Source organism: Rhipicephalus microplus, chromosome X, assembly GCF_043290135.1.
Source record: "Rhipicephalus microplus isolate Deutch F79 chromosome X, USDA_Rmic, whole genome shotgun sequence".
NCBI lineage: Eukaryota > Metazoa > Arthropoda > Arachnida > Ixodida > Ixodidae > Rhipicephalus > Rhipicephalus microplus.
The window spans coordinates 474674846-474698318 of NC_134710.1; the positions used below are offsets into that span (position 1 = coordinate 474674846).

Consider the following 23473-nt stretch of genomic DNA (forward strand, 5'->3'; position numbering starts at 1 on the left):
GCCACACCAGTCAAATCCTTAGACTCTGCAAATTCAAATGTGATTCTGCCAAGCTGGCAACCCTGCAATTCAGAAGATTTGTCAAACTGAGGAGTAGGAAGGGCAAAAAAAAATACTAATGCACAATGTTTTTTAAGGCTCCAGAATTGTCAAACTGCTCCAAATAATCGCCAGTAAGCCAGTAACCTTTTTAGACGACAGCAAACATACTAGTACTCACAATTACGCAGTGTATACACGCATGAGTAATTTTTTTAAAAATGTGCCGTGTCCTGCGACTAGTGCTAACAGCCCCTCTCAAATCCGAATATGGTCCCGCCGCAGTGGTCTAGCGGCTAAGGTACTCTGCTGCTGACCCGCAGGTCGCGGGATCGAATCCCGGCTGCGCACTGCATTTCTGATGGAGGCGGAAATGTTGTAGGCCCGTGTACTCAGATTTGGGTGCACGTTGAAGAACCCCAGGTGGTCGAAACTACCAGAGCCCTTTACTACAGAGTCTCTCATGATCATATGGTGGTTTTGGGACGTTAAACCCCACATATTAATCATCATCAAATCAATCAAAAAACATCGACGAGTTTCTCATAGACTCGATGCGAGGCGAACTGCCCAACAGGCCTAACTAAAGAGACCCTCAAGCCATCACATCCTTTCGTACTCTCCCTACATTCTTCAGTTAGTACGTTAATCAGTACGTTCCATCAGTACATTCCATCAGTACGTTCCACCAGTACGCTAAACCCCACATATCAATCAAATCAAATCAAATCCAAATATGTTTTCTCCCAGGACACCAGTGTACTTCAGCAAACTACCATGCCTATTCAAATCGATCACCAGTGATCGAAGCTTTTGGATCGTCAATTTTGGCATGTTAAGTTCAATCTTTAGTGCACCCAGTACTTTCTAAGAAATAGCTCAGGCACTCAATTTTCAGAATCAATTTGAATTTGCCCGTTTCGGCCAGATAGTGATTTTTGACAGACCTTTGCACGAACCAATGTGCATGTATTGTTTTAAATGTGCACTAGGCCGGCGCACTTGACAAAAGTGTGTGCCCCTCGTGATAATGCTACAGTAACATCGAGGTTCTGTAATGAAAAGAAGCTTTGCAAGACAAATGTTGAATTAAAGTGACAGCTGCGCTATCTGAAAATGTTGAGCAGTAATATTTGCCCGAAACTTATTCCAGCTATTCAATAGAGAGCTGTTCCTTGGAGTCAGGGAAAATGTCTTCTAGAAAAAATATTTACAAAGGTCCGCCGCTTGTTTAAAATGTCAGAGTGGCCCTCTATGACAGTTTCCAGCCACTTTAGTTTTGCTTGCATTGTTATATAAGACAGAGGATTGGATCTAGTGTCACTACTGTCGAACCCCGCTACAACGAAACTGACGGGGCGCAGAAAAAATTTTATTGAAGCGAAAATTTCGTTGTAGTGAAATCGAAAAAAAATATAGATGATCTGAGCTAGCAAAACAAAGGAACGTTTATTTTCTCAAAATTGAAAAAATGTCCGCTGCTTCCTATTCTATCCCAGCAGCGTCACGACGTGATTCTCACTCATGCATAGCGAGGCCATGGTAAAAAGCACGCTGAAACAGCGCCTAAAACCGCTTTCGTGAACGAACTAAACAGTTGCATCAACAGGTTAACACCAGCTGCTGTTCCCCGTCAATAGTATCCGACAACGCCGAGATGGAGGCAGAGTATCGTGGAGCGGTGACTTTTCCATTATTCTATGCCATTCTTATCATCACCATCACTCACGGCTAGCTGATTTTGTTGATAATGCAGAGGAACAGCCGCTCTGATTAGTTACCACACTGGCCAAGGGCAAACATAATGATAAGCATCAGGATCGGAAAAGGCATCGTTCCACGGTTGCATCCAGAAGCTGCGAGAAGGAAACCATGAACTGAGCGACTGAGTTTCAGCTTCGGATCGTCTGCAGCTCAAAAGCAAGCCAGCAGGGCAGTCTCAATGCCATCGCTATCGAGCAATGGCGGCGCCCATGCTTGCTGAACAGCGGTGGTACAGCGGCGGCTTCTGGTGATGCCAACGCGAGTTTAGGCTTCGTTGATGCATTTTCAGGCTCTGAAAATGCACCCAAATGTTAAAGATTGGGTTTACTGCATACCAATAAGTACCTTAGTCTGGAATTGCATCGTAAAATTACGTTGAAGCGGGACGACCGAAGAAAAAGTGTTCGTTATGGTGACAATATTTATGCATTGACTCCTATGAACTGCTGACGGGGAATCCTAAATTTTTTGTTGTAGTGAAAATTTCATTGAAGTGGCGTTCATTGTAGCGGAGCTCGACTGTAGTCACTCCTCTGACGCCGTCGTCACGCGCGCATGGGTGCACACCAGTGCTGCAAAACTCAGGCACTCGTCGAAACTCTCTTGTTGTCCCACCTGAATTGAGTGAGGACGAGCTTGGAGTTCGAAGATGACAGCAGCTCAGCTTCAAGTTTTATGGTGATGATGCCTTGCCTGAGATATCCACAGTTGTTCATGGGTTTCTTTTGTATACATCCTCAAGTTGTCTCCTCCGCCACAACTGTGTATAGCTTCTGACCTTTGTGTGCCATCTTATAGCTACTCTGGTTACGTGCGTGGCCCACACTTCACTGGAGCGCAGTGCGCTGGTGCTGGCTGCAGAGCTTCTTCTAACTACAAGAAAGCTCCTGGAGCACATCTTGGCCCTGACTACAAAGGAGTGCGAAACCTTTTAGAACTGCACACAATATTATCCTTTTTTTAATAAGATACGTGCAAAAATGAAAAAAATACACTTGAATGCATATATGGGAACGCCAATCTATGCAGAGTGAGGTGGCCCATGAAAAAAGGTGACGCTAGATGAAATAGAGAAGTTCATTGGACACTTCATTTAAAGAGGAATTATTCACACCACGGGTAGCCATCTATATTGCAACACCTGGAGACTCTTATTGCAAGACAACAAAAATTTACTCAGAAGAAAATACAAGTGCAATTGTGTCTCACGAAAAACCATGGAATGTTTCACCACATGGCACGAGCAATAGAGTAGCGCCTCGGTTCTGATTTTCTTTGTCTATGTGAAGAGAAACATTTTCTACAACATTCATTATTTTTGACACTGTTCCTGGGCCATTTATCTACAAACTGCATATTCTGAATTTTTTCGTCTTGAATATTTTTGCATATCTAGTGTTTTTTATTGCACTATTTACCATCTGGCAACCAAAAATTTCACACTTTTCACACTTTTATTCATTCTAAAATATTTTTGTTGCTCTTCAACACATATTTTTTGGAAAGGGCATTTCATTGAGCAAAGTTTGGTATTTTTTTCATTTTTTTTAATTTAACATACTGCAGCCCCTCTTGGGGCTATAGCAGGAGTGGGTACATCGCACAAAAGCGTGCATCGAACAAGTTCAATAATGAAACAAAAGCAAAAAGAAAACACAGTAACGACGAAACCAGGTGTTCAAAAGATAGAAGGAAGTGTACAGTTTTAGCGGCATGGTAAAGGATTACATAAGATCGACCTAATATACACATCTAAGTACAAAAGTGCACTCGTACAAAGGGGGAAAGGAAACAAAGCGGTATATGTACGTAGTTTACAATAGTTGTATTTTAGAAGGAAATGTAAGCAAGTCAAGAGAGCGCACGTGGCCAGGCAACAAATTCCAACGCTCAATTGTTCGCGGAAAAAAGCTATATTTGAACGTGTCTGTGCGGGGATGATACGGGGAAACGTTAAGGGTGTCATTGCTTCTGGTCTGAGTGGGGCTTGCATATGTGACATATTTGTTCGATGACAGGCGATATGAACAGTGAATGATGCGGTGAAAAAAGGTTAGTGATTCAATTTCACGACGGGCAGCTAAGGTGGTTAGCTCTAGAGATACGAGGGCTGTGGTTGGTGAAAAAGCGCAGTCATACCTGCGACAGATGAATCGGATGGCTTTCTTTTGAACGGCTTCAATTTTGTTAATTTCGCCTTTTCGGTAAGGGTTCCACACGGAGCATGCGTAGTCGAGTGTCGGTCGGATTAGTGTTTTATACATCAGGAGTTTGGTGTCTTTCGGTGCTTGGCTGAGTGTGCGCCGAAGATAACCCAGTTTCTTAAGTGACTTTGTGCATACATATTCGATGTGTTTCGACCAGGATAAGTTACTTGTGAAAATAATGCCAAGATACTTATATTCTGCAACTCTTTGGAGGTTTATGTCAGCGGATGAGTACGTGAAATTAGACAGGGAAGGTTTTGAGTAAAAGACATGGATACTGTTTTGCGGAAACTTACGGACATCTGCCACGTTTTACACCACGCGCAAAACCTAGAAAACGACTCGTTTAGTTTTTGGTGACACTGCGGTGTGCTAATGATGTCATATAGTACGCAATCGTCCGCATAAAAATGGATTTTAGAATTGATGTTGCCAGGCAGATCGTTTATGTAGATCAGGAATAGCAGTGGTCCAAGGACCGAGCCCTGGCAAACTCCAGAAGTTACGTTAGATTTATTGGATACGGAACCATTAAATTCTACGAATTGCGCGCGATCTGAAAGAAAGTTTTCTATCCACTTGACCAAGACAGGGTTGTTTAATATGGCAGTTAGTTTGCATATCAGCTTAGTGTGAGATACCGTGTCGAATGCTTTGGAAAAATGCTGCAATTAGAGCTGGAGTACTTTTCAAACTTTCAAGAAAGATTGTCCCGAGACATATGAAAAACAACGGTAACAAAAGAGTTAAGCAGCATCCTGCACGGCTTAAAACAAGGCCAGAAAATTTTTCGTACCGCTACACCCCCCCCCCCCCCCCCTTTTTCTTTCGAGATGGAGTTGAGTTTAGGACACAACTTCTCGGCTTGCTTGCAAGGCGTGTCTGACCAGATAAGGTAACAACGGCGCATACCCATTGTCTCGGCGACAGCACTGGTTATCTATTGGGGGCACGACGCAACTTCAAGACAGAAACGTGTTGCATCAGAAGAGACAATCGGGCGAGTTGGTGCACTTTGATCTTAAACAAATATTAGCGCGACGTAAACAGGGACGGGAAAGAAAAAACAAACTATGGTGCTGTAGTTTGTCTTTTCTTTCCCATCCCTGTTTACGTCGCACTAATATTCGTTTAAGATCCAAGACAGAAAAATGTTTTATGCGCCGTTTCTCTGGCAACCAACGTGATCACCGGCAACGCGGCGTTCGCAGCACGTGGGTTTGGTCGCGTACTGAAAACACGGCACACGCTTCCAGCTTTAATCATAAAATGTCATAGCCGCATTTGCTGACAAGAAAATTCATGTTTACCACGAAGCGTTGTTGGCTACCGCAAGACATTTTCGCCTTGACGTTGCGTCATCCCACCGGTTAGTATCCGTTGCAGTCAGCGGACCTGGTTGACCGCATCTCACGAGTGCGCTGACCTAATGGGGTCAGGGCAAACCGTGGTTAAGGGTTAGGGTCTGCGCCCTTGGAATGACTGATGCACCAAATTTGAGGTGGGATGGCCATTTCGGCGCAGCTGGCAATATTTCAGTAAACTTCATGGTTTTGGTGTGTGCAGCTCGGCGTAAAAATTGGGATTTGTATCAAATTGGCACAATTGGTACAGCTGTTGCACCCCTGCTTTACAGATAGTTCTACACAAGGTGACAAAACTCATGTTAAGAGATCATGGTCAATGTAAAACCATAAGAAACTGGGTGTTCCAACAAAAAATTCCACATTCCACAAAAGAGCCACAGAACACCTAATACACATGCTATTCTAAATCTCTCAAACTCTGCTACCTTCCATTTTATTCCAAGTGACAAGTGAAGATCTTGACCTTTCAGGTTTTTATGCTTGCTGTATGGCAAGCATAAAACCCCAAAGCCGTCCCTAAAAAAGCCAGATAAAAGCTCGCAAGTTACACTAACACTTATTTTTCTGGTAACTGACAGTCATTTGAAAGGGCTTGCAAAGAATGTCTCCCTGTAGGTTTTCTTATATTTGTAGTCAAGTGTAATTCCACCATTATGGACATCAGCATTTTCAAGACTTTGTTGAATTTGATGGGAAATCCTCCACCACCACTCATTCACTCAGCCCTTCCTAAAGTTGTGTATTTAACAAGTATTTAACAAGGCTCAGGCCCGTCATAATGAGCACAAAATGACTGCGAGTTTATGCACCCAGGTTGTGAGACCTGAAGAAGCCAGCTGCTCATAGAGCTTAGTTTTCTTAGCACATAGACAACTTTTGAAAGAAGCAAGGCTTGTTACAGTGAGAGGTGTGTCTTTGAAACAAAAGGAAAGTAAGAAAACAGTAGTCTAGCCAAATGCCTCCCAGTCGTCATGATTTAGAGGGAAGGGTGTACATAAACATGCTGCTAAAGAGACAGTTGTCAAAATGTCTCGGCAACATTCCCTATTAACGAATTTTTTTAGATATTTTTGCAAGGTAGTTTTTCCTTCCTAAAAGGAGGGCAATTCCACAAATGAGGGACGGCTCAAATAAGGCACCCAGGGTCACAATATGAACCAGTTCACGATGTGCTGCATCTTACCATTCATTTCAGCAGTGTGCCAATGGCGACCTCTGAACCAAGCTGTTAGTTTCAAAGGGTGCGAGAGAGACATAGAAGCAATTCACTACTGTAGACTCTTATCTAATGGAACCTGAAGGGACCAGGAAAGTGTGTTACACTTAACAGGAGTTCCGTTCAATGAGAGGCGAGCTGGGTTGGAGCATTCAAGTGAAACCAATCGCATCACAGACAGTTGTTCCATTTAAGCAGCAGTTCTCTTTCACAGATTTCTGTTTACTGAGAGTCGCCTATATTTTCATGCACCCTCTATACTGACAAAGCCGACATAGCACTGGTGTGCACAGTGTAGCAGCAGTGCAGCGGACAATGAGACACTTAGGCATAGTAGCCATTTGAACTCCACTTACATTTTACTGTTCATATGCCATGCGAGGAACGTCACAAACTATTCAATGTGGTTTTCTGCCTCTCAAACTATATGTGGACAACGCCAACGAGATTCACAATTTCTGAACTTGTCATGAAAAGCCGTGAGTCAGTTCAAATTGGCCACGGCAAATCGAACGTTTACGTTTGGGCCAGTATGTCTGAAGGATGGCTTAGCTTAAACTTCGACCTAGGGGTGCATGAGAATGCTCTGAAAGGCCCTGCATTCTCATGACGTCTGAGACCGCAGGTGCGCAGTGTTATTTGCCAAAACAAGAATTTTGTTTCTCTACACAGACAAATCAATGCTCAAAAAGACGTGTAAAAATGATAAAGTAGAATAACACTAGCTGGGATCATACATGCAACTTGCAGATAAGCTGCTGAGCCAAGCACTCTAGCACTGTGGTATTCTACCACTGCAATACCATATTGTAAGTCTACTCGAATGCAGGTCTAACCCCAAAAATGGCATAGCATAAAAAAAGAGAGGAGCACGAGCACATTTAACTTTTTTTTAAACTTTTTGACACATCATGAAGCCACCGATGTGCGAAAGTGGCTTCACGGCAGTACTTGTAAGCTGTGCAGGAAAGCTAGCTTTGCAAAACTACGTGGAGATTATTTTTAGAATGACTTCACAACCGAAACTCGTTTTCAATTCAAGGTCGACTTCCCCCCCCCCCCCAACTACGAATTTCAAATTAAGACAAAATGGGTTTGATTGATTGATTGATTGATATGTGGGGTTTAACGTCCCAAAACCACTATATGATTATGAGAGACGCCGCAGTGAAGGGTTCCGGAAATTTAGACCACCTGGGGTTCTTTAACGTGCACCCAAATCTGAGCACACGGGCCTACAACATTTCCGCCTCCATCAGAAATGCAGCCGCCGCAGCCGGGATTCGAACCCGCGCCCTGCGGGTCAGCAGCCGAGTACCTTAGCCACTAGACCACCGCGGCGGGGCAAGACAAAATGGGTCAACCTACAATCGTGTAAATACGGTACTGATGGTACTGTACCAATGAATGAAAATACACGAAATTTAGGCCAAGTCTAAAACCTGTGTGACACATGGCCTTTTGAAAGGCCATCCAATAGATGGCAATCAAAACCCCACAACTCCATTGACTCAACGAAGTTGTCAAACTGGCACATAGCCCACATGAATGCGAGAGGTTCAGGCATTTTTCATAAGAATTGTGCGGCACTACAAATCTCTATTTTCATATTCAACTCAAGTAAAGTTAAAGAATACAATTTCACTAAAAAGCACAAACATGTCTGTTGTTTTTGTTAATTCATTTCAATAAATTATTTATTCATGGACATGTAGTTTTTAAATTGTTGAACAGCCAGTGAGAGAAATTTATTAGGTTCAGCATTATGGGGACCAGGTGCCTGAGGTAAGTCTTTCCTTAGTCATGAGCCCTGTCTGGTATTACTGGCATGCCATGGGTATGCTGACAGTTGATTATTTCTTGCATTTTGCTTATACAACGAAATCCTGATACAACAAATCTCAAGGAACCACTAAAATCATTTGAAACTTTGAAAAAAGCCGTAGTGAAAGTATTAAAAATCAATGTGCAATAATCATGCAGGCAAACACGTGAGTTGCCTACTTGTGTTGTGTATACATTCACGACCATGTTATGCTCTAATAAGCGCAAAAAAAAACAACAAACAAGGAATATTGTGGAACCGGTGCACATTTACTTGAAGAGGAGACTGATCTGGGCAGCTCGACTGCTGAAAACTCTCAAGCGTGCGCATCCTTGTTACACACTGACAAGCACCAGCATTTAATACCGATCCTTCACATTGGTTCGCACATGCTGGTTCAGCATCATCTTCACTTTCATCACCATTTCTTTATCACGGCAAATGGTACGAATCTTATCACTCATCAACCAAGCTCGCATACACGCTTCGTCGTCGCACTACGCATAGTCTTCAAGCGTTAGTGAAGCATGCACGAGTAATCATTGGCTACTTCATCCTAGAGGTCGCTCTGGGTCACATTTCTAACTGTCGTACCATTCCTTTCGTGCTGGTTTCGGAGCTCATCCTGAACGTTCAACCACCAACAAAAAGACTAGAGACCAGCAAAGCAGGTCAACTGTCCGATGAAAACAAAGACAATAGGGCGAAGCCTGATGCGAAAGACAAGTTCCATGCGAAGATTATAGGGCTGTTGCACATTTTAATAGGGTGAGCAGATCTACGCTAGCGTTCTGATGATAATGGCAGCTATGGAGCTGAGCGTAATTTTTACAGCCGCGAGTAACTTTTCAATATCGCTAGTCATTATTTTGAAGTCGTGCGAAGATCCAAGGAGGATAAAAATTAGGAGACCCTAAAGCTTCGCCTTTAGGAGTTGAACGCGATAGTGACATCCTGTTCCTAGTGCGTATTTCATACACTTAGTCCATGAAACCTTTTCGAATTTGCTATGCAAGGGTTGCAGGACCGAATCCCGGCTGCAGCGGCTGCATTTTCGATAGAGACAAAAAAGCTGTAGGCCCGTGTGCTCAGAATGGGGTGCACGTTAAAGAAGCCCAGGTGCTCGAAAGTTCCGGAGCCCTCGACTACGGCGCCTTTCATAATCATACGGTGGTTTTGGGACATTAAACCCCACATATAAATCAATCAATTTGCTATGAACCACTATACGTGGCTTTAAGAGAATAGGCGCAGTAGCGTGTGTGCCTTTTGTACTGGGGTACCGGCTTTCAACCGCGGATCCATTATGATAGTCATATTCTGACACCCGTTGGCAATGGACGCTTGTACCACACATTATTACTGCAATATTTCATGTTGCATGGTGAAGCAAGTATACAGGATGCATGTGTTTGTGAAGCATGAAAGCTACTTTAACTGCATTTCCGAGCAGAGGAACTTCTTTACATTGTTTTCACAAGAAGAAGCGCGGCCATGTGGTAAAGCATCCACTTTCCATGCAAACGACCGAGGTTTGATCCCCATTCAGACCCAAGCAATCCTGCCTTCAATCCCCACTCTGCTCCAGGGTTTTTTCGTCATTTATTTATTTTATTTTCATCTTTCTCTATTTTTCAGTCAAGCATAGGATGATGATTTTTCGCTCACAACCAACGACGCCGACACCGGAATTTCTCGCGTTAAAATTCAATATGTTATTCTGAAACATTCAGTATTCTGAAAATCATAGTAGTGAAATATTTTTACACTAAATCAATGGACATTTGAAAGGGGATTTTCGAAAATGTCGTTAATCTGAAAAAATCATTATACTGAGGCTCGCCATAACAAGATTTGACTGTATGTGACCATGCTCAAAAAGACTAACCAACCCGAGATTCTGTTACAAGATGGAAATACTGATTGATTGATTGATAGATTGATTGATATGTGAAGTTTAACATCCTAAAACTAGCATACAACTATGAGAGACGCCGTAGTGGAGGGCTCCAGAAATTTCAACTAGCTGGGGTTCTTTAACGTGCACCCAAATCTAAGCACATGGGCCCATAAAGAATGGAAGTACTGCAATGCTTTCAACAGAAGATGACAAATAAATATGCTTGCATGTGATGCTACATTTACCCAAAGGGGTGATTAGCCAGGAAACACAGGTTGTGTGCTTGCAGCCAGCAGTAACTGCTCCCTGATGAACTATTAGTGAGTGTGTTGAAGTGCCTCCATCTGTTAATGCTGCCATATTAATTGAAACTAAATGACTAGTACAACCGTAATGAGAAATTTTTCATTGTTGTCTTTCTGGTGCATTTCATTCTTGTCTGGTGCAACAGTAAACTCATATGCATGAAAATGGGTGTACAGATCCAATTGGTGTTTTATGACTGAGTAAAGCACATGACAATATTAGTTTATTAAAATAGTAAGCTTGAAGTCTCACACACATATACACATATACCCTCTATAATGATGAAACTACACTAATATTCAGGACTTGCTGGGGTCAAGTGCTTCAATCACATATTAAAGAGAGAAATGAATCATTAAAGACACCCCGAATCTTACATTAAAGAAAAAAAATCGCATAATCTCTGACATGCGCCTCGAGTTATACAGCATGATGTGCAAAAAGAAATGTCACTTGGAAATTTACTGAAGTGACAGAACAAAAATAAAATACTCACGAGTTTGTGCCCCGAGATGGTCTTCTCAAACTTTCCGTCATAGGCACCCCAAATCTTGATCAGTTTGTCAGCCGCTGCAGACATCAAAACATGCAGAGTTGCGTGCTTCTGTTTTCACACTTTCTTCTTCAACATGCCTACTTTTGCCTACCAGCTTTTCTAACCAAACAAACCAATAAATCACTGCCACAAAATCAAGAGGGCCATCTAAGCACAAGAACCTGTCCAATAAAACATCAGCAAAGCTACCTGTGCACCAGTGCACTAAGAGACGTATAGTGAACAACCATTGCACACCAGTATTTTGATGCAATGACACTGTCACTTGCATTTGGCGGCTGCCAATAAATGCTCTCGTTATAGAATACTCACCTTACGTTCATGAAAGTTTCCCGTGAAAAACTGTTAAATGACAAGCAACAGGGCACTTATCACTGAGTGACAACTACTTGTCAGAGACAATCGGTAGGCTGCACCTCCACTAACAGTGAATCAAAATAAATAGCTGCCGGAAACTATCATCACAAGAGCTGCATGTTGCTCATTAATATTAATGAGATAGTACAGAAAATGATGCCAATGAAATATAGGTGTCGTTATTAGTAATAAATATTATATAAATGAGAACATATAAATTGGACAAAAGATAGCCTGTCACAGACAGGAGCTGCCCCTGCAACCTTCGAATAACACATCCAATGCTCAATCAATTCAGCTATCGAGGCAGCCATCTCCCGGTCTCCTTTATGGGGTATATATGTGCATTTAAATGTGGCAATGTCAGTCAGCGCCTGACGCCCTTGAAGGAACACTGACACAAAACTTCGAAGGAGGGATAATGAGCGAGATAGCTTTATGTGGAGACATACAAAACATCTTACGAGATATCAAGGGCAAATATAGCCTAGAACATATTCAAAATCATTTTCGGAAAGCAGGCCACGTGACTGAGTGAGATGCAGAGCCCCTCACGACGTCGACATCAGCACAGGGGCAATGTAAACAAACCTATATCACGAGTTTCTGTTGCCTGGCTGCTGGCACACGCCTTGCACTTGTGCTACGTGTCATTTCGGACAAAACCATCACTGCACCACTAGGTTGGCGAGAACGAACAGACACCAACAACCGGCATCCTTGGATATAATCCTCGAGACTGTGCGTGCTATTTTCCGGCATTTATCAGCCTTTGAAATGTTGAAGCGGGGGCAACTGAGCTAAGCCTAGTGCACTATGGATCCCACCATAGGAAATACACAGGGGTGCAAAGCCTAGGCGTGGTTAGGCTTGGCAAAGGAAACGAATGGATATGGAACAAGTAGGTCTTTCCGCTGGACTATGTGGCTGTCAAGTCAGTTCGCCTGCCACGAGTGACACCTCTGAAATGGATTCGCACGAAGATGCAGAAAATACAGGCCGCAGGACTACCGATCGACCAAGAACGCATGATGAGTTGAACTCAAACTGAGAGCTTGCCCTGAGCAAGCGAAATCGCAAGAAGCTGAAGCGAGGAAACACAACTACAGCGACTGGGACTGTGGAAGTTTCTAGAGAACATCGAAACAATCAACACGATGTCACTTCCAATGTCGGAAGGAATGCTCTAGAGAGCAAAGAGGAAACGAAGTGGCCCTTCCGTCGAAAATTTCCTCCATTTCCGAAGAACGACATCAAAGTGATCATCAGGCCAAAGCAAGGACTGATCGTGCGGGATTTAACCAACCATCAAGTGGCGCGAGCCATCGCCGCTGCATGTGGAAACGGCGAAGCATGCAAGGATGAAGACCTTCTTGTAAGGCTTCGAAACGGCTCGAACATCATCATTGCTAGCACACCCCAGGAGGAAGCTGCTAATCTCGCACAAAGAATCATTAAGCTGACCCATGACAGCAAGTCGTACGAGGTGAACGCATACATAGCGACCCCGGACGGAGTCGTTCACGGCATCGACGCAGGCACACCACCCGAGGAGCTCATAGCGCACCTTCGAGACCACACACAAGGGGTCACTATCTTACAAGCCAAAATGCTAGGAAAATTCAAGACAGTGGTGATCACTTTCGATGGGAAGGAGGTACCGAGGTTCGTGAACCACTACGGAGGTGGGGAACCTTGTCACCTCTACCGACTCACAAGGCAGGTCTGCTACATTTGCCTCAAACTGGGTCACCGTTCGGACATTTGCCCGACACCAGAACTGTGTGTGTGCCAACAGTACCAACTGTGCAACTCTGAAACGGGGCATACTTGTGTGCCCAAGTGCATGCTATGTAGTGAAGTGCATCTCACTCGCGCTCGCGAGTGCAAAGACCGCCTGAAAAAGACAAGACGCCCACGCAATCACAACCAAATAAAAGATGGCGGGAGGAATACCCGACGTAGCCGCAAGGACGGCAGCAATGGGAAAGACAAGCAACGATGGTTCAGCTCTGAGGGGGACACCTCCGTGATCCGCAGCCAATCCCGTTCGATGTCGACAACGAGGCAGCAGCAGGATGAAGGAAATCGAAACCAACAAAAGCAAAAAAACAAGAAAACCAAAAAGGTAGGCTGGGCAGGAATAGCTGCCAATACCACAGCTCCGGTGAACACACACAACACAAGCCATATACAAATGTAACGAATGCACAAGCATCAGCCGGGAGCTCGAAGTTACGCGCGCCGAATGCAACCAACTCACCCGCAAGGTAGATAATTTTGATTAAAGTTATCAAAGACAGAGATATGGACGCGGTCGGCCAGGGTGAAATGTGCACCACAGCAGGGAAGGGGAACTCTGGAAAGAACATGCACATTTCACCGGCGACCGCTCCGAGGGTGAACCAGACCACTTCCATGAAAAGCGCACAAACAGCCCAACCACCGTTGGAACAACAGCTACAGCAACTGCAGCTGCAACAAGAACAGACGCAGTCGCAACTGACACAGCAGCTTCAGCAATTTCGAAGCCAACTTTGCAATGTGAAGAGTGCTCTCAGGAAGAAACTCCACACCGAGAAAATCAAGAAAAAGGCACACAATAGGCCTCCGTTCCCATACAGAAGCAACAGTGAGTCCAACCATGCATAATGGCCAGTAACACTAAGGGAAACACAGAAAGATTAGAAATTTGGCAGTGGACCTGCCGCGGATTCCGCAAGAAGCAAAGCACCCTTCGGCAATACATGCAGACGAACCTTGTCAGGCCCGATATCGTACCACTGCAGGAGACTGGTTATTCTCACAGCCTAACAAGTTAAGACGCATTCTTGAGCCAGACAGAGGGATAACAGCAATCCAACACCCGGCACTAGACACTGACATCAAGCACGTGTTAGAGTTAATACCGCACAAGAGAGGTAAGAGGAGCCTGTTTATTCTGAACATGTACAGTCCACCTAGGCAAAGAAACCCTGATTTCGAGCCACTAATAAAAGCAGCGAGCAAGTTAGCCAAGAAAAACGGCTTGGTGGTATTAGGAGACTTTAATGTGCAACACAAGAGCTGGGGATATGTAAAAGAAACAAGCAAAGGGAAGAATTTGGCTCAAGTGTCAGCACACGCAGGCCTCGAATTGGTAACGGACTTCACGAAGCGGACCAGAATGGGGAACAGTGTCAGCAGAGATACGTGCCCAGACCTCACATTTGTAAAAAAACACCCATGACGTATATCGGGAAAACACTAAAGAGAACCTTGGCAGCGACAACTTTATTCTTTGGATGTCAGTTGCCACCGAAGAAAACTCGGACAGGCAAAAATAACAAACTGGAATGCCTTTAGACAAGACTGCGAAGTGCAACCGATTCAAGCGATTGCGGAATGGAGTAAAGGGATCCACGAGGCGTACCAAAGGGCAACAAAGGCAGTGGAAAGGACGGACACCATTCCTGAAATTGACAATTACCTTCTACGCCTATGGGAAGCTCGTAGAAGCAAGACCATGAGATAGAGGAGACAGAAGGCAACAGAAAATTGAAACGAAAAATTGCTGCATTAATGGCCAAGGCAGAGCAATACGTGCAAGAGCTCTCGAAGCAAAACTGGAACAACAAATTCTGTGACTCGCTCGAGGGCACGCTAGGGACTGCCAATACTTGGGCGCTGCTGAGAAACATGATCGATCAAACCAAGTGCAAAACACAAAATAACAAGACGCTATACAAAATCGCCCCTAACTTCCAAGGTAATGATGTGGAGCTGCTAGGTAAGGTCAGGGAACGATATTTCAGGCCTGTGAACATCGATGCCTGCACGAACCCCTATCGAGGTGCCAAAAACGAAAAACTCTCTTACACAAGAAGAGGTGTACGCGGCAGTCAGAATGGCCGTAAGGAACACAGCACCCGGAGCAGACAAGATCAGCAATGCAATATTAAAAAACCTGGGGCCGGAATATATTAAATATCACGTAATTCTTGAACAAGCATTGGGAAGTAGAGACCGTTTTAATGGAGTGGCAACCCGCGCAGATCATCAGCATCCCAAAGTCAGACAAAAAGCCGAGCTTAGAAAACCTACAAACTATTTCACTGACTTCGTGCTTAGGGAAGCTATATGAACGAATAATCACTATCAGGCAGCAAAACTACCTGGAAGATAACGACCTCATGCCTCACACAATGTTTGGGTTCCATCTAAAGCTATGAACGCAAGATGTCTTACTTCTCATCAAACAGGAAGTTCTCAGCAACCTCTCTAAGTATGGAGAACATGTATTACTGGCTCTTGACCTCAAAGGTGCCTTTGACCACGTCAGCCATAACGCCATACTATCGGCAATAACCAACTTGAATTGCGGGAAAAAAATCTATGGCTACGTCAAGGCCTGCCTCACTGATAGGACTTCGACCATAGGGATGGGCGACCTGCGGTCAGACACGTTCAGGCTGCCCAACAAGGGCACGCCGCAAGAGCCCATGATCTCACCTATTCTGTTCAACATTGCGATAGTCGAGCTGGCAGAGAAACTGAACGCTATAGATGGCATCCGGCATGCAATGTACGCTGATGACATCACCATATGGACGACGGAGGGCTCACTGGAACTCAAGGAAGAGAGACTACAGGTGGCTGCCAATTGTGTGAAAGAGTACGCAAAAGCAAGAGGACTGTGATGTTCACCTGGAAAGTTAGAAATACTCAGGGTGCGCAGGCCCAGACAGAACGATAAGGTCGACCTTACAGTCACACTGGCCGAGGTCTGCATACCGTAAGTACAGATATTAAGGCTTCTGGGAATGTGCATTCAATCTCTAAACAGGACGGACCACACAATCAGACTGCTGTCTGGGTTGGCGGCCCAGATAACGAGAATGATCACGCGCATAACCAACAGAAGAAACGACCTCAAGGAAGATGACACCCTCAAGCTTGTAAGAGCACCACCTACAGCCTCCCCTACCAGCATTTAAATCAAAGAGAAAAGGAGCAAGTGGAAGCAATCCTCAGGAAGGCTTACAAGATTGCCCTAGGTCTGCTAACAAGCACGGCAACCACAAAATTAACAGACCTCAGCATAACAAATACCCATGATGAACACATGGAGACGCAGCTTGCCTCTCAAAAGACTAGACTACAGCGCACTATGACAGGACGAGCCCTCCTCCAGAGATTAGGCTACCAAGATAGTATACGAGAACTAGACTGCACAGTAGACAGAACGGATGAGATCAGATCTACATCCAAGGTCACTCCTAATCCTAAGCCCATGCACCCTACGGATCACCAGGGCAGGCACAGGGCCAGGGCGCAGAGCATTACCAAGACCTGTCAGAACAAAAAAAAAAAATGTCGTCTATGTTGATGCTGCTACATACATGAACAGAAAAGACGCTGTGGTGACGATGATCGACGCTCAATTAAAGGAGAATGTCAGCGCATCACTGAAGGACTGCATCGTGTTAGATGCCGAGGAGGCCGCCGACGCTCTAGCGATCGCCGAAGGCAACAGATCGGGGCTATCGCTTGTAATAATCACGGACTCTCAGGACACCTGCTGGGGATACACAAATGGTAGGGTAGGCTGGAAAGCCGCCGAAATCTCAAACACCGGCGGTATGAGCAACGAAAAACACCAAATAATATGGGCCCCAGGGCACGAGGGTATTGCCGAGAATGTTGAGGCCGATCTCATATCTCGAGGATACACTAGCCGAGAGAGATCGATGGATGGGAGCCTCGAGACAGTAGCCTGCTCTTACAGGGACAGTCTGCAGCATTTCAAAGAAACGAGAAGGCGATATCCCCCCACCCCCACTGGAAATTGGACAGGGAGCAGTCGGTATCCTGGCACCAGCTACAAATTCATACCCATGCTTACACATTTACAGTAAAATACATCCAACACAATGCAGAGACACGTGTCCCTGGTGTGGCAAGAAACCATAGTATACCACACAACACCACGCCAGAGCAGTGGGAAGCTGCGCTGTCCAGCCGAGAAGCGGACAACCAGATCTGGCTAGTTGAACGTGCCAGACGGGCCGCAAATGCAGCAGGAGTCCTGGACTGAGGACCCATCCACAAGCGTTCTGCACAACAGCGCTTGCAGAACAGCTCCATAGCCAAATAAAGTTTATTCTCTTTCTCTCTCACAACATGTGTGCCTGTGGCTTCGTGTGTGCTGGCTGTCATTGCGGCAGCCGCAATCGCGCACGGTGCTCCCCTCACCCACAGTTTTGTATAGTGCCGTGGCCACCAGTGTTTACCTTGCCCCCGGAACTGCTCCTGCTTACCTCAAAGCTCTTTGAAACCGAAACTTACATTGGGCGCTGTAAAAACAAAAACATATCTAAATAAATAACCATTGTGCAATTGCGCAATGTTTTCCGGCGTGATAAGTGGTTTATAAGCTACCTAATGCAACAAAACAAAAAAGTACAAAAACTTTGTCGGTGCTGCTTTAAAGTTCCTTTCTTTTGTTCCTTATTGTAATGATAACTGAATTTCGGAATTTGACTAAATTGCAAGACACTTTTGCTACTGTATGCTCAAGCCATGCCCTGACTATATGATTTCTGTCTGCAATATCCCCTCTGCTTAACTGGAATGGAAACATGTAAATACTTTGAATGAGTGAATAGTTTAGAAAAATAACAATAAACCAGAAAATCAACTTTGACAGGACGTTACAAAAGACACACCGCAGTAAACAGGCAGTAAAAGGGGACAAAAAAGCACATGTAATGTGTGGGATGCAAAGAGACGACAGCTCCGTAAGAAAGCACTTGAGCTGGGAACTACAGTAGACTTTCAGTAAGCAAAAATCTGTTAAAGAGGGACACGGGTCTTACTTAGAAGGCCAAAAATTGCAAAAAAAAACGACTTTTTGAAGCTTGCATTTTCGAAATCTGCGCCTACTTTTGCACTTATCTGAGAAGTTTCTAGCTTCTAGCGTCATTATTTCTGGTGCAAAATCAATTTGACGAACCTCGATATATCGAACGGCGCGGTGATCGCGAAATAGTTCGATATATCCAGAATTCGATATAAAAAAATCACGAAAAAAATGCGTCAACAGCTTGCTGAAAACAACCAACGAACCGTTCAAGCGTGGTGCAGTAAATACTCAATTGGAGATTCAAACATAGTACTTATTATGTTGGTTTAAAATATTGAAAAAGAGTGAGCCTGCTTTTTGTTGGCCATGGCGTGTTTGACGACTGCGTCCTCAATATAGTCCAGGCGATCCATAAGTGATAGGCCGGTGCCTTCAATTGCGCCGCAGTGGTGGCGCACAAGGGCCAAGGCAGCTACGACCTCAGCTGATGTCGGGAGCGGGGCACCATCAGCGCTTGCGGGATCCACCTCGGCAGAGTCTTCATTTGGCTGCTCAGCAGTTGCTTCGGCGACAATCTCCACATCCGTGAGCTCCGCCTTTCGGAGTTAAGCCTGTCGCGCACCACAGCACGCGACAGGCCTAACTCCGAACGCACGAACACTGCGAGCACAACGACTGATTCCTGCCGATGCTGCGGGAGAGGAGATTGCAACAAGTGCGCAGTGTGCCGTTGACACCATAGAGACTGCAACGACTGCAAGCTGCAAGGCTGCGGCGTGAGTCCGGGTTTAAAGCGCGCACATGGCGTGCCCATGCCGGCTCACCTGACTGCTTTCCCTTTCTCGGCGGCAGCGCGGGCCGCGTTCGAAACAGTCGTCTGCATCCTTTCCCTCGTATACTTTCCTCCTCAATCTTTACCTCCCACTCCCCCTTCCCCCACGCGAAGCCGTGTCGGTGCCTTTGTATTGAAAGACAATAACAGCTCCGCGCTTTTCTCTTCACTTTCCTCATTCAAGAACCTCTACCGCAAGGCTGCGGCACGCGTACGCCGCTACGTTAAAGTGCCAACCACTGGCACGGGTACGCTCGCGTCAACGCGTCAAATGCGCTTCTCGGCGTCGACGTCGGAGGGGCATACGCGGGCAGGCGCGAAGGATCAAGCCGGGCTTGATATTTCGCTTCATGTACGCTACGTCACCACGCGTACAGCGGCGCCAACCAACCAGAGGCCGCGCGCGAACCAACCAGAGGCCGCGATGACTCCGAATGCTGTGCCTAATGGCCGCCGCTTCGAAGGCACAGCACAGTGCTGAAAGCAAGCATGAAAACTAGTCCAAACGTTCCTGAATGACCGCTTCGTAATCTAGAACGACAATGAAACGACGAACTACTGCGAGTGCTACCAGCGTGACGCGGTTTTGTGCCGAGTTCGAGCGACGCCGACAAATCCAGCAAATGCCAGCCGGCTATGCTAGCGCCGGTCCCGTGTGCGATCGTCGGCCGAGCGAAAGGAGCATGTCGGTGTTCTTGTGCTTTGATCTGTGACTTTCTGTGCTAAAAACGAGTGTAAACAGACTTCGGATGTTCGAAGGTTTGAGCGTGAGCCCTCTCCTACCGCGGAGGCAATTCAAATCGGTGTCATCTGCATCCAGCGCAGGCCTCTACCATCTAGTTCGTATGAACCAGCACATGCGAGGCACATCGGCTGAAAAAAACTCTACGGTAGTTTCCGTTGCAACATAGACACCATATACGACACCCGAAATATCGCGTAGTTCATACGGAGGAGTTTTTATCTGCACTGTGTTTGTTTTCAACATCGGTATTCTTTATCGCTGAAAGCGAACCTCGCACTAGCCAGAACATTTCTGTGATGTGAAAACGTACGTACTTATATAAGTGTATTCGCGAATTGTATGACGCGGAAACATTCGTTGGCTTCGGTGCTAATCGTTTTCGTGTGTTGCCAAGCTAATAACAAGCGTGCGCTGGCTGGTAGCAGTGAAATGTAACTTCGTGTCGGGTACCAGCGACGCTGACACATTGAGCTGTCAGCGGTCTCATTTCCATTCACGTACAAGGCAGAAACTCGAGCGTGCGTTGCTGTGGTGATCGAAAAAGAAAGTTGCATGATTAAGTGCTGCTAGTATTGCCTGCTATTTCACTTCTCGCTTCTTCTGCTTCTCTGCCACGCTCAGTAGCACATACATTGTTTGGAGGCATTCTAACACACACATTCTTAATTTATAGTTCATTCTGATAGTCATAGCTATAGACATACAATGGCGCTTCTCCGTCGTTTTACAGTTTACTATAACATAACGCGCGTTCTGTTTACAGCTGGACAGATAACTGAAAACCTTGTGAGAAGCCCCTGATTTGAAATCAGCTGCACGATGACACGATTGTTGGAAGAGAAGATCACCACATGTATGCACAGAATGAATGAAGGTGCACTAGTATGGTACATCACTTTGTATAGAATAAATGCAAAAAGTACCTCGTGTGACTTATGAGACCTTTCAGAGCTGTGCATGTATTTATCTGTTCCTCCAGACTGTAATGAGCTGAAGATATTCGATGGTTCCGAACATTCAATATTTGTATGTGTTTTCAAGGAGTCCTTCATTTCTGTTCAGTTTTTTAGTATATGCATTAACTTGGATTATATATACGCATGCACTTAAGCATATTCAGTTTAGTTCTGTTGGAAAACTTGCCAAAACTTCTGTACGGTGCTTTGGTGCAATCCTTTGATCGGTATCTGTCCCATCAAAAATTTTTGGCATGCTTTATTGCATTATAGGATATTTTGACAATTCATGACATGTGAAAGCCACAGTGCTTGGCTGTAATCTCAAACCAATGTCTGTCTCATCAAGAAGTGTCAGATGCATTCTGTAGATGTTAAAGGATATTTAAACTACCAGCAAAGTGCTGAAGTCTTCAACACAGCACTGATCCGCAATCACCACCCAGCTTAGAAGTCATTTGTAGAGACTACCAGCAAAGTGCTGAAGTCTTCAACACAGCACTGATCCGCAGTCACCACCCAGTTTAGAAGTCATTTGTAGTGCTATCTAACACATTCAAATAAAGTTATGAAACACTGGATTTATCTACTTGGTTTGATTTCTAATACCAGTGTGTATGACTTTTTGGAGGCACTTGTATTATAGTAATGTCCTATTTCTCTCATTTATTACTCAAGGGTAGTGATATTTGTTTACCTTGGCACACTTAATGTGATATTACTGTTTAAATCCTTTTATTTTGTATATATGTACGTCACTTTTGAAGTAGCCTCACAGTGAGCAGCCGTATTTGAAAATAAATAAATATACCATCCAAAAGTGTTCCACGCTGTGCTCGGTTCCAATCTGGTCACTAATATCTGTTGCATCATGATGTGTCGGGTGTGTTTTATTGCGCTGAAGAACATTTTGGCTGCCTTCCATGAAGGGTTTAATTCCAGTATTATGACCTATATCTGTGACTTCATAAACAGTTGGGTGTCGCTTGTCATTTTAGAGAATACTTTGACTGAAGACAACGTCCAGAAGTCTTCCATTAAGGATTCAGTTCCAATATTATGACAGATATCTGTGACTTCATGAACAGTTGGGTGTCGTCTGTCGTTTTAGAGAATACTTTGACTGAAGACAACGTCCAGAAGTCTTGCATTAAGGTTTCAGTTCTGATATTATGACCGATATCTGTGACTTCATAAACAGTTGGGTGTCGTCTGTCGTTTTAAAGAATACTTTGACTGAAGACAACGTCCAGAAGTCTTGCATTAAGGTTTCAGTTCTAATATTATGACCCATATCTGTGACTTCATGAACAGTTGGGTGTCGTCTGTCGTTTTAGAGAATACTTTGACTAAAGACAACGTCCAGAAGTCTTGCATTAAGGTTTCAGTTCTAATATTATGACCGCTATCTGTGACTTCATGAACAGTTGGGTGTCATTTGTCGTTTTAGAGAATACTTTGACTAAAGACAACGCCCAGAAGTCCTCCATACAGGGGTCAGTTGCAATATTATGACCGATATCTGTCACATCATGAAGTGTCAGGCACAGTTAGTTGCATTAGAACACATTTCGACTATGAAAAATGCCTGAAGGCATTCTACGCAGTATTTGGTTCCTATCTTATGGCCAATATCAGTTGTATCAATAAGAACCAGGTGTGCTTTGTTGCATTAGAGGATATTTCGAACACACACATCAGCCGAAGGCCTGCTACTCTGGCCTCAATTGTAGTATTATGACTGACTTAAGTCTGTCAGATCATGAAGTTGCAGGCGTGATTATTAAGTTGACTGATATAAAATATGTTGTGTAAATATACTGAAGGTATCAGCATATGCAAGATATTGTTAGTAACTTTGGTAGTGCAGGTGTAGAAACCCGGTGGTTTGTAAACCTGATCAGGAGGGCAGCCACGCCTCATACACCGCAGAGAGAAGGGGGGGGGGGGGGGGAGAGCTCAATGTCAACTCCACTCCATATATTAACATAATAGGGAGGGGGTGCTAAGTCAGCCCTGGGGAGGGGCACTGGGACAAACTTTTGCCCCCCCCCCCCCCCTCCTTAAGGAGAATCCTGCACACGCCTATGATAGACGTACAGTATGCTAGACGCGAATGTTCATTCGCGGGAGCGGCGCATGCACCGATGTTGATTTCTGGTGCATACCGCTGAAGTTACTTTGGGCACTGAAATGTCAATTACTTCTAAAATAGTCTAAACTGTGGTGGTTGAAGCACTATCAACTTGTTAACGTGTTCTCATATTCTCTAAAACATACATTCCCGCTCCAGTTGAGAGCGTGCCATTCTGTGCTGAACTTGGACATTTCTAAGCCAAAAGATCAAGCAACATTGTGCCGAGTCACCGGTGTAGGCCTAACTCACGTACGAGCCTGTTGGTTGCCGACAACGTTACTGAGAACGGCTGTGTTTTGCAGCCTCATCAGTTAGAGGACGGCAAGTAAAAATGAGAGGTGAAGCTACCAGAGATATCAATCTTTGTAGTTACGGAACGGAAGTGCAGTCTTATCGCTAAACCCGCCGATGTTGTCGTTCCT

The 23473-nt window shown here is 44.8% G+C and overlaps 1 protein-coding gene across 3 annotated transcripts in view; it reads right to left on the minus strand.

Annotated features, from left to right (window-relative positions):
• The window catches only part of wds (WD repeat-containing protein wds), a 180005-nt gene that overhangs the window by 129767 nt on the left and 26765 nt on the right, over window positions 1–23473 (minus strand). For all 3 annotated transcript variants that reach the window (XM_075881426.1, XM_075881425.1, XM_037413056.2), the window contains one exon: window positions 11121–11194. In XM_075881426.1, coding sequence (XP_075737541.1) covers window positions 11121–11194 — 74 coding nt within the window. The remainder of the gene's footprint in view (window positions 1–11120; window positions 11195–23473) is intronic.